This window comes from Podarcis erhardii, assembly GCF_964252035.2.
Source record: "Podarcis erhardii genome assembly, chromosome: 7".
In the NCBI taxonomy this organism is placed as follows: Eukaryota; Metazoa; Chordata; class Lepidosauria; order Squamata; family Lacertidae; genus Podarcis; species Podarcis erhardii.
The window spans coordinates 82,272,042-82,284,233 of NC_138511.1; the positions used below are offsets into that span (position 1 = coordinate 82,272,042).

General features: G+C 50.2%; 1 protein-coding gene across 1 annotated transcript in view; it reads left to right on the forward strand.

Moving 5' to 3' along the window:
• The first annotated feature begins 199 nt into the window (after positions 1 to 199).
• Positions 200 to 12,192, forward strand: part of ATP1A3 (ATPase Na+/K+ transporting subunit alpha 3) — a 34,305-nt gene continuing 22,312 nt past the window's right edge. The window contains exons 1-8 of the mRNA XM_081868750.1: positions 200 to 439; positions 7,298 to 7,426; positions 7,649 to 7,708; positions 8,579 to 8,782; positions 8,914 to 9,027; positions 9,656 to 9,790; positions 10,916 to 11,033; positions 11,895 to 12,163. Coding sequence (XP_081724876.1) covers positions 434 to 439; positions 7,298 to 7,426; positions 7,649 to 7,708; positions 8,579 to 8,782; positions 8,914 to 9,027; positions 9,656 to 9,790; positions 10,916 to 11,033; positions 11,895 to 12,163 — 1,035 coding nt within the window. The 5' untranslated portion in view covers positions 200 to 433. The remainder of the gene's footprint in view (positions 440 to 7,297; positions 7,427 to 7,648; positions 7,709 to 8,578; positions 8,783 to 8,913; positions 9,028 to 9,655; positions 9,791 to 10,915; positions 11,034 to 11,894; positions 12,164 to 12,192) is intronic.

Consider the following 12,192-nt stretch of genomic DNA (forward strand, 5'->3'; position numbering starts at 1 on the left):
GTCCCCATCAACCGGTTTGGTTTGGGGCAGATTGTGCAGGCCAGGCTTGGGGGATCCCCTGCCCCTTCTCTCCCCACCTTGGGCAAGGTGAATTCTGCAGTAAAAGGGGCGGGGCTTGCTGGTGGGTCGGGGTGGGTGCATGAGGGGGAGAGGAGCTGCTGATTGGCTGTTGTGCTGCCCCGGCTCAGACAGCAGCGGCAGGAGTGCGTCGAGTTCTGTCCTTCCGCGCCTGGCAGCCGTGGGCACAACATCCCTGGCTGGGGCGCAGGCAGCTCCCTCCTCTCCCCTCTGTCTGTCTCACTCTTTCTCTCTCCCTTTCTCTTTCGTTCTCTTTTTCCCATTCCATCCATCCATCCATCCTCCTGCCTGCCTGCCTGCTAGACACCCCCAGGAGAGTCTGGGTCATCCAGACTGAGACGCCCAAGCCGCCAACATGGGGGTAAGTAGCGCATTCCTCTCTTTTTGTGTCTCTCTCTGTGTAGCGAAGCAATACCCCCTGATCAGCACACCTTTGGGTTTCTGTGCATCATTGCACCTGTATATACCGATGGGCAGCCTTGCTGTGCCCTTGTGTTGCGTACTTGCGCTTCTAAACACGCCTCCTTGCCCGCATTGCATGCACGCGTGTGGCCGCGTGCGCACGACGCTGTACATCCGCATCTCTCTCTCGCACACACGCGCCATCCCTGTATCTGCCGCTGCCTTACCTCGCTCTCACCCACCTCCTGATGACACATACCTCGAATTCTGCTCGCTTGCGCTTCACATATACAGCAGGGAAATGTCTGTGCAATCCGCGCAGATGTGTCTATGCGCACTCGAGTACGGTGCCCGTGTGACTCCTTAATCCCGTGGATCGCTGTGGATCATGATTTTGTGCGGTGTGCCCCGGCATGTATTTGTATGTGTCTGCGCATGGGGGGAGCGCATGTGTCCCTCTGCAACGGAGGAGCTGGTACCCGTATGAAGCACCCTCCGCCCCCACCCTGCCGGTCACCTTCTCTTCCCCTCTGCCGGCTCCATGCTCACACGCAGCACATCTCTGTCCTTGTCCTTGGAGACAGCGAGGACTGCGAGACCATTTTTCCCCTGCGTCCCTCCCTCTTTTCTTCTCCGCATCCGCTAGGATGTGTGGATCTCGCCCTGACAGTTCAGGGCATATTTTTAGCTGTGCTGCGATAAACAAAAAGCTTATCATCCATTGGAAAGTGGTGTCCGCGCAGCGAGATTCATGATTTGGTGATGATGATGTGAGATTCATGTCTTAGGAACCGAGACTCTCCTTCCTGGGTGTATGTTTTTGGAGAGGGGTGTCTGGAATTTGGGGCGCTTTTTTTGACTTGGATTTCTTGGTGGGGGGCGGCGGAAGGGGATGATAAAACCTTGCAGAGGGAGGGAAAGGGGCTGGCAGGGAAATGGCAGGCAGATCTCTCCCTCCCCATGGGTGACAAGATGTCAGCGCCGGATGGAGAGATGAAGGAGAAAGGATGAGTCATTGGGCTGGAGGTGGGGGGAGAAAGAGAGAGAGAGGGAGAGAGAGAGGGAGAGAGAGAGAGAGAGAGAGAGAGAGAGAGAGGAAGGAATGGAGGATGAGAGATGATGAGCAAAGGAGAGGAAGAGGGGGAAAGGAGAGGCAGGTTTAGAGGAATGGAAAAAGATGGAGCGAAGAAAGGGAAAGCACAGGAAATGATCGCCAGGCACCCAAAGGCGGTGCTCGGGAGAGGAGGACGCTGTTATTCCCCCCTCATTGATATTCAGGAGCAGTTCTCTCCTCTTGACGGGGGGGGGGCAGGTGCTAGTGGGGGCTGCGGCATCAGAAGGCAGCAGCAGCAGCCCCCCTCTTTTTGTGTAGGTGGCGCCAGAGGGGGGGCCCAAACAAGAAACTCACCCCCACCCGTTCCCCTATTTCTGAACTTCTATCATCAATATATGCTGTTGTTATTATTATTATTATTATTATTTAAATTTCTCACCCACCTAGAAATATACTTTGCCCATTTGGTGTCCTTTAGCAATACAGTCCTAGGAGCGTCCAGTGACAGAGAAATTCATTTAGGAAGGTGACCTTTCCTGTTCATATTCGCCGCCCCCCCCCCCGCAACGCCACCATTCCTAGCCTTTGCAACATCCAGCAAAGGGATGTTGTTTGGAAACGGAGGAGGCAGGAGGAATGGAGCTGGGGTGCTTTCTATACCCCTTGCGCCTCGATCATCACCAGGAATGGGAGACATAAACGGGATAGGATTCCCTCTCTACGCGCAAATAAATTCCTGGTGGTTCCCAGGGGGAGGAGAGTGGGGAATCTAGCATTAAACGTCCCTATCTTTGGCTGGGCTGGGGGCTGGGGAGAGAATGCAAGAGGAGAAAGAAACAGACTGGGGTCAGAGGAATGATGGCGCGGATTTCCAAAAGACAAGCACTCTTGTCTGTGTATGTGTGTGTGGCTGCGGGGAGGGGGGGGGAGGGAGGGAGGAGGGAAAGCATATGGGCAGAGAGCAGCTAATCCGCCTTCCTTTCTGGCAAGAGGGAGGGGGCACATCAAAGAGACGGGGAGAGAGAGGGCACCATTGCAGCAGCTGTAACCTTGCAAAGAGCAGGAAGGGGAGAGGTGGAAACGGGGGGGGGAGAGAGAGAGAGAGGATGGGGAGGGGGAAATGCATAGGACCATCGAGTGGGAACGGGGTTCTTTAGCTGGGGGACGCACCATTATTAAGCTTTCTTTTCCCCCCTGAAGAGAAAGCGAGGGGGAGGGATTGATGGCTTCTCAGCCTCCCCTTCTGCTTCCCCCTCCCACATGAGGTTTCCCCCCCCGCCCTCGCTGCCTCCAGTCCCCTTTACAGGCTCCTATATTTGGTGTCTGCGGATAAGGAGAGGCAAGCTCTTGTTGCCAGCCTCTCTCTGCAGCAAAGAGAGGAAGGGTGGGTTTTTTTTGTGGGAGTGGGTAGGAAATACTGGGAAAAAGAGAAGCTGGACAGAGAGAGGGGGGTTATTCTAGGCCTTGTTTAATATATTATGGGCCTTGGAAAAGGAAATGGAAAACGCATCTGGCTCCCAAGATCTGGTTCCCCACCCCTCATTTCTTGGCTGTGGGAGTTTCAGGCCCAGGGAGAAAGGGATTCCCAAGCCAGACCAATGTATTCCCTCTGATTTTTATAGGGAAGAGACACCCTCTTTCTTCCCCCTTCCTCCCCAGGCCAGCCTCTCCCCCCCCCCGCCTCATCTTGCCTGGGTCACCCTGACCCAGTCGCTCCCTCCCCAGGAATTCATTCCGGAGCCCTGCAAAGGCAGCCAGAGGGTGCGGAAGGTGTCTTGTCCCTTTGGCGGGGGATTTGCATTTGCTAGCCTTCTTCATCTGCCTCTTCCTCCTCCTCCTCCTCCTCCTCACTTGGCACAGGGCTCTGCGGCTGGTGAGCCTTGCTGCAGCGCTGGCACCACGCCAGGGATTTCTCCCTTCCTTCCGTCGCAGCGCCGCAGAATATGGGGGTGGCGGTCAGGCCTGATGGAGCTGGGGAGGCCGGCGGGCAGCTTGCCGGGTGCCGGGTGCCCAGAGACCCTCCCCCCAAGCTAGGCACGCCCCTCCACAAAAGCCCCCTATCTCCAGCTCAGAGTAACCAATTGCCTTTAGTCATCTCCCAGAAATACATCAGCAGGTTTGGTGCACAGAGACATCCTCTTTTTATAACTAGTGTTATAGGAGGAAGGATGGGTTCCTATGCCACATCCCCCCCCCAACACCCCCCCCCCAAGGGGCAACTGTGGGAGCTTATAAACTCTCCTTTCTCAACCATTGAGCTTATCAAGAGTTGGGACACTTTGCTCAGGGAATACAGTATTGCATTCTAACCACATGCCCCACCAACTGCTTTCCAGGTCTCTTAGAGGGAGAAAAAACACCTTGTGTGAGACTGCAGTATTCTCCACTGTAGGAAATCTGGTAGACATCAGTGTGTGCCACTCTCATGCACACAACTAGTCTAGAAATGGACATGTATATGCAAACTGCATATATCTGCATACTGGGAAGGAAAGCACATTGGAAAAGCATTGGGGTGTTGGTGGTTTGGCTAGCAATGAGAATGCATTCTTTTTCTTTCTCTGTGATTCTGTGCATATTTTGTTCATGGTTGCACATGCAAGAGAGAGACTTGTCTGGGCTTCTAAGTGTATCGCATGGCTGCCTTGGCCCTTGGTGGCTTGGGGCCTCAGTACATGTGAATATCTGTAAATGTCAGCCTCGCCGTTTTGTGTGTGTGGGGGGATTCAACATGTGCATGTATACTGATTAGCATGTCTAAGGGTGTGCATGCTTCATATGCTCTGCTCTCAGGTTGTATACCACTCTTTCCAAACATCTCAGCTTTCTGCCAACGCTTTGAATTGCAATGGGTGTTCTGATAGGGGCATGGGTGAATGAGGACGTCTGTTGAGGTTCCCTCACCCCGAACGGTCATCTGATGACCGGCAGGAGGACAACCCCACTCTCAGTCACAAATCAAGGCCCAAGCTTTTTGCTCATCAGCACTTCTGGCAAAGGGCATCTCAAAGTCAGTCAAGGTCATGGAATATCCTCCTTGGGCCTTAGGAGCACATTTATTCCCTACATCCTCCTCTTATGTGGATAATGGCCAGGCCAGACTTTAGAGATGAAACTGCATCACAAGCCTATAGATTCCCCATCCTTTTTCAGAAAGCACACACCTTTTCTCTCACCCTGTTCAGTTCTTAGTGAATCATCTTCTAGGATTGGGCCTGGAGAAGGAAGACAGTTTGGAGCTGCGTTCAGATAGAAGTTTTCAGAGATGTGTAAGGTGGAACGATGGGACCACCACTGTTGCTGGTGGTGGCCAGACTCCATCACCACCCTGTCCTGCCGTGGTGCAGAGTCAAACAGGTTCTGCAGGTTTTTTGAAATGGGGAATCCTACAAAACCTGCTTCACTGAAGAATGCAGGTGGGCAGAAGAACTTTGGTCAAAAGAGTGTCAGGGGGCAAAAGGACAGTCTGCACACAACTGCAGGTTGCCTTCCTTCCCTTGGCCAGATGAAGTTCTGTCTCCGATGGGTCAAGGGCAGAGACAAGAAGCAAAGGGCGGAATAGGAGATCTCACAAACCTCAACCTGCTAGCAATGCCCTCGTGTGGGGAACTCCCTGGCAACTACCAATTCTGTTTGCTGAAGATATTGAAAGGATAGGATATTTCTGAGACCTTAGGCCTCAAGTTCTTCTTGTTGCTCCAAAAATCCATGGGCATTAGTTTCTATTCCCCAGTGAAGAAGGAAAGGCGCTTTGTGCATGCTCAGAAGCACCCAGTACTGCGCCTGTTCCAGAGGTGCACCAGGGCTTTTATTAAGCCAGAACTCTCTTCTGCCACCTCTTTGTAGCGTACCAGAAGCTGTATATTGGCACAGCGGCCAGAGCTGTGTGACAGAGGTGATGTAATGTGGCTGCAGCGATGCCAGTGGTGGGGCGATCAGGTGGAGCTCCCCCCTAAAAATCTTGACATCTGGGTTGTCCGTCAAAAAAAGAGTGGGAGTTCCTGCACCTCTTTTTCTATATAAAAAAAGCACTGTTGTCCATGTATGACAAGGGGCACAAGTTCTGCAGTTAAGGCTTACCATGAATTAAACCTTTGAAAAAGTGCATCGTTCAAAGCACTCTGCATATAATATTTCAGTTATGCTCCTCGGTATTCTGTAAGGCAGGCTAGTCGAAGATCTGAGAGGTTGAGAGCACGTGTCTTGCCCCAGAGTACCCAGTGAGTTCAGTAGCTGAGATCTTTCCATCTCACAGCTCATTGCCATAGTCCTTGCATGACAACAGCATCAGACAAGCATGTGATGCTCTGATCATGTGCGCCCCCAGAAATGCATGCATGGAAACAGGCTCCTCTGATACACTGGGTTCGAAACCTGGCATGTGTGCAGTTACCAAGGCACCTAACACGGGTGCGAATTCTGACACCGTCTTTGAGACCATGTGTGCAGGGCTCAACGGTTTGCCCTCAGAAAGCACAAACTAACCCCTGAGCGGGAATGCATGCGCAGATCGGCATGATGCACAGCAGTGCATATGTGGATCCTGGAGGGCCAAAGGGCTCAATGCTCATCAAATGCTGTTGTAGATGCAGTTGCAGTTGATCAGCAGGCAAAGCAGCATAATTCTGGGTCAGTTCATCCAGCCTAGTATTGTCTCAAGCAGAGGGCTTCCCCAGCTCTTTGTCCTGAGATAACCTTTAAGTGGAGGTGCCAAGAACTAACCATGGGGCCTTCTGCATGCCAAGCACATGCTCTGCCACTGAGCTTTGCCTTAGCCAGCTCCTTAGCAAGATGCCACCCTTCCGGGTCTCCTACTTCCCTTACAGGAGCCCTGCAGGGCTTCTTCCATCTTCTCCTGCTGGCAGAACTATGGCAGTCAAAATGTCTTGTCATTCCCCCCCCCCGGGGGGGGGGGCAGAAAGCCACAAATTAAATGAGGAAGAAGGAACGGCTTCATTTAGTTAGTTGAATTTCTAGAGAGACAACAACACTAAAACCACAACCCAATAAAAACCAGTAAGTGGATTAAACAAAGGACAAAGATAAATATATAGTATTAATTGTTTTAGGCCAGTGTCTGCTTAAGCCCGTGAAGAATTGTGCTGCTGGAGCAGACCGTGGGAGCCGGCTAATCCAGCATTTTGATCCAACAAATGTTCCTTAAAGCTCACGAGCAAAGCATGAAGGTGATAGCTTATTGTTTAGCTCTGGTATTTGAGAATCGGAGATATACTGTTCCTGAACACCGAAGTTCCATTTATCTGCCAGTGCTAATAGACCCCAATAGTTCTCTGTGAATTTCTCTAATCCTTCTGTTCAAGCTAGTGGAGATTACTGTGTTCCATAAACCAATTATGCTCTGTGTGAATTAGGTCTTGCAAAATACCTTGTTGTTCTATGGACTCTTCCTATACAGCGGGGAGCCTATGGCATGGTCAGTGGCCAGGGAAGATGGGAATTGTAGCCAAACCTACAACTGGAAAGTCACAGGTCCCCCATCCTAACATATAGCCAGGAGAGATTTATTGGCTGGTCTCAGTGGTTGTGATGAAGCATAGGAGACATTTCTTTTGATGATATGGACTCTTGAACCTTTGGGTGCTAATGGGAGCTGCTTCCATACACAGATAGCTGGGGGTGGGATGCTTCTGCACTGTGGTCTATGTGAAACAATTGTACCAATAATGGTGTTGGCTTAGGGGCTGGCATTCTAGCGTGTGGCATTTCACCCCCTCGTCTCTGTTTCCTTCTTCCCTCAAACAGTACGGCCGCTCAGATAGCTACCGCGTGGCAACCACGCAAGACAAGCATGATGAGAACCCTTCGCCGAAGAAGACCAAAGCGCAGCAGAAGATCCGAGATCTGGATGATCTTAAGAAGGAGGTGGCGATGGTAAGTTGATGGTCTGGCACAGGGTGGGGAGGCTGGGGAGGCAGCGCAGATGTAGGAACGTGTGTGGCCTGCTCTTGACCAGTAGATGGTGCTGCAGAGGAGGTTGGGGCATCTAACAGTAGGGAGGACTTTTGTGGGGCAGAAGATCTGGGGCAGTCAGTGGAGACACCACCTAATTCTCTCTCTCTCTCTCTCTCTCTCTCTCTCTCTGGTGTTTTTCAGACCGAGCATAAAATGTCCATTGAAGAAGTGTGCCGGAAATACAACACAGACTGTGTGCAGGTGAAGGAAGCCATGGATTTCATCCAAGGCGTGATGCTCAACTTTGCTTCCTTAAGGGTTGGGTTGGCAGGAGTGCTGCCTCGCCCTCCTGGCTAGTGGGGTATTGACGTGGGGGAAACAGCTGGCTGGCAGAGGTGGCCAGCAAGGGACCTGGGCAGTAGCTACCTATGTGGAACAGAACGACCCTGCAGGATTGTGGGAGCTGATCTTTATTTTCTAGATAGAATTGAGGGGGCAGGATGAACAGAGCAGTATTAGGTGCTTTATCAATCATCCAGTCAATCAATCAATCAATCAATCAATCAATCGCCAGCAGACAATAGCCAATCAACAGCCAATAACAATAGCCAATTATTCAAAAGCTAATAATTTCAGAGGTGCTGCAGCCTCTAAAGCAGAACCTGACAGAAAAGTATGGGAAGCCCTATGCCAGGCATAGGCAAACTCAGCCCTCCAGATGTTTTGAGACTACAGTTCCCATCATCCCTGACCACTGGTCCTGTTAGCTAGGGATGATGGGAGTTGTAGTTCCAAAATATCCGGAGGGCCAAGTTTGCCTATGCCTGCCCTATGCAGAATGAAGACAAGAAAAAGGATGCCTTTAAGGCACATGGCTTCTCCCAAAGAATCCTGGGAACTGTAGTTTACACCCCACAGAGCTATAATTCCCAGTACCCTTAACAAACTACAATTACCAGGATTCTCTGGAGGGAAGTCATGTGCTTTAGATTTATGGTGGGTGTGCAGCAGGTGGCGGGATGGGGCATCAGAGACACTTGACCCAGCAGCACTTTTCTCATGTCCTCAAGGGAAGTGGGGATGGCTCAGTAGGGCATGGGTGTATTTATTTTGTCTGTCTCCCCCTCTCAGGGTCTGACCCACAGCAAAGCCCAAGAGATCTTGGCCCGAGATGGCCCCAATGCACTCACCCCGCCCCCCACCACTCCCGAATGGGTGAAGTTTTGCCGCCAGCTCTTTGGGGGTTTCTCCATCCTCTTGTGGATCGGTGCCATCCTCTGCTTCTTGGCCTATGGCATCCAGGCAGGAACTGAGGACGACCCAGCGGGAGACAATGTAAGTTCTGGGGGGATGGTATCTGGGGTGGGGGCATGGAGGAAAGAACAGGGAGGCAAGGCAGAGGGGACGGGACCCCATGCAGCTTCTGAGATGCCAACAACCTCTTTCTGCTCCTGCCCTTTGTACAGCTGTACCTGGGTATCGTCTTGGCTGCTGTTGTCATCATCACTGGCTGCTTCTCCTACTACCAAGAAGCCAAAAGTTCTAAGATCATGGAGTCGTTCAAGAACATGGTGCCCCAGGTATGAGAGGAGGAACAAAGAGTTGAGTGAATTGCATGGGCCCATCCTATGAGTCCTACCAGCAGGTAACCAATAGCAGGGTGTGAAACCCTCTCTCCAACTGAACTCCAAACTTTGCCCATGGCCCATGAGATTTTGCCAGGATTGATGCATGAACTTCCAGCTGCAATGATGGCTCCAGCCTTTACACTCTAGGGTTCCATCCTGGCTCCACCACCCCTGTCCTATCAGGCTTAGCCATGGCCCACCAGATTCCACTTGGTCTATGTCAAGTAGTGATAGCAATATCTCACAATGAACTAGAAGATACACCTGCATTTTGGACATTGGGTCTCCCACCTGTGAAATGGGAAGAGAAATACAAAAACTACCCTGCCCCCGTGTGAATAAAATGGCACGTTAATGATCCATTGCAGACTGGTACTGTTTGTTATAGGCGGGTCCTTCACAGGTTGGAAATGCTGCTACGTGTGTGATGAGTCTTAACAACATGAGTGATAACCCTATTACTTCCATCTCTCTTGGAGACGATGCTCTAAGGTGATGTGTTTTAGGGGATCTGTGTGCCAGTAGCCGAGAACCCAGAATGTCTGCCTACCTACCTGAGCCTGCCTCTCTCACCCTGCAGCAAGCCCTGGTCATCCGGGAAGGCGAGAAGATGCAGCTCAATGCCGAAGACGTGGTGGTTGGTGATCTGGTAGAGGTGAAAGGGGGAGACAGGGTCCCGGCGGATCTCAGGATCATCTCGGCTCATGGCTGTAAGGTGAGATCTGCCCCCCTCCCCATACCCTCCACACCAGTGTCTCCAGCCCTCTGCTTCTCAACAGGCATCCGGGACCATCGTCACGGTGTCTTTTGCCATTGGTTTTCTCCCATTCTGAACCAAACATTGCCCTGTTCGTGCACTTCCAGTGAGAGTTGTGCTGGTCCATTTAACAGCCTAGTCAATGAATTAATTCAATGAGCATAGATACGCATGAAGAGAAAGAAAAAGAAAACCCAAATGGTTCTGAAGAAAAATGCTTTATTTTAGATAATGCATAAGGCATCCTCTTAAAGAAGCATCCCCTTTTCTCCCTCCCTAAGGGGAATATCTAAAGCAGGCATCCCGAAACTCAGCCCTCCGGATGTTTTGGGACTATAACTCCCATCATCCTTAGCTAACAGGACCAGTGATCAGGGATGATGGGAACTGTAGTCCCAAAACATCTGGAGGGCTAATTTTGGGGATTCCTGATCTAAAGCAACTGTGGCTCATCTTAGTTTGCCTATGTATTTGCTGTAAAAATTATTTATTTTTTAAAATTCTGCAACCTGCTTTAGTCACATATTTAGGCACATATTTTGAGCCAATATTTTTAAATTGCTTAATCCACATTGCAACCCTAAAACCATGAAGGGAAGGTTTTTTGTTTGGTTGGTTGTTGTTTTTAAAAAAACATGACAACTTCACAATGCATTGGTACTCACCTTTGCCGGAATTTCATAATATATGAAGCAGCTGTGCTTCAGAGCCAAAACTTAAACTTAATCTTGAAACAGATAGGTAGCCGTGTTGGTCTGCCATGGTCAAAACAAAATAAAAAAATTCCTTCCAGTAGCACCTTAAAGACCAACTGAGTTAGTTCTAGGTATGAGCTTTCGTGTGCATGCACACGAAAGCTCATACCTAGAACTAACTCAGTTGGTCTTTAAGGTGCTACTGGAAGGAATTTTTTTATTTTGTTTTAATCTTGAAAATCAGACTTTGAGAGCCTTCAATTTATTACATACAACGTTTGAGAATTTAAAAATCTAACATGCAAATTTCCACATCGAAGTTAGAAGTGAATTTTTAGAACTTTCTTAGGGGGAAAAAAGAACTAAATGCGCAGTGTTTTCTCTCCAGGTGGACAACTCCTCACTGACTGGTGAATCAGAGCCTCAGACGCGATCTCCTGATTGCACCCATGACAATCCTCTGGAGACAAGGAACATCACTTTCTTCTCTACCAACTGTGTAGAAGGTACAGCCAGAGTTTTATCTGCAGATGTGAGGAAGCATTTGGAGAAGAGCCTGGGAGAAACCCTCACAAGGTTGCATTGCTATGATGGAGGGCCTGTCCACATCGATAGCCCTCAATTAGCTTAATGGCCCCTCCTTTCTCCAAGGAACCTTGGGAACTGTAGTTCCACAAGGGGAAATAGGCATTTTTAACAGTACGGTTGCTGGTGGGAATGAGACCTTGTCAGCATAGAACACCTGTGCTCTGAGATCCGAAAACTGGTTGCCCATCTTCTGCTGGGCCAAGTTCAAGGTGTTAGTATATGGAGCCCTTAACAACTTGGGACCAGTTTACCTATGAGATCGCCTTGCGCTGCATGAACCCAAATCAGCTGCTTTGATCGGTGAAATAGGCACTACGACAGCTGCCACATTTGACCCCTTCCGCATTTGATCGCTGAGTGTGGCAGCACCTAACCTTGGGAACTCCTTGCCCACTGAGATCAACCAGGCGTCTTCACAGAACTCTTTTGGGCGCCTGCTAAAAGCGGTCTTGTTTAGACAAGCCTGGCCAGATGCTTAGTAGGTAGAGGCCATTTTAATCTGTTTTAGAATTTTAACTTTGGTACAGTTTTAAGTAGAGCTGCAATTTTTTCTTGTTTCAACTTTCTGGAAACTGTTTTGCGGTAGGGTTGTGTGTTTTTTTTAACAATCAAGCAGGGTATAATTTTTTTGTTCTAACCAATTAACTCACTCTCTCCTGCCTAACAACAGTTCTCAAGATTCTTTTTCGGGGTGTTGGTGTTGGTGGTAACAACTATTAAACTGGCAGAAACCTGGTAGGAATCGGTGGTGCCCATCGAGTTGTCTCTCATCTCACCAGGCACGGCACGCGGGGTCGTCATCGCCACAGGGGACCGCACCGTGATGGGCCGAATTGCCACACTCGCCTCGGGCTTGGAAGTTGGCAAGACCCCCATTGCAAGGGAGATCGAGCACTTCATCCAGCTGATCACCGGCGTGGCTGTCTTTTTGGGGGTTTCCTTCTTCGTCCTCTCTCTGATTCTGGGCTACACCTGGCTGGAAGCTGTCATCTTCCTCATTGGCATCATTGTGGCCAACGTCCCCGAGGGTCTCCTGGCTACAGTCACCGTAAGTAACTCGGGGCTGTAAATGTTCTA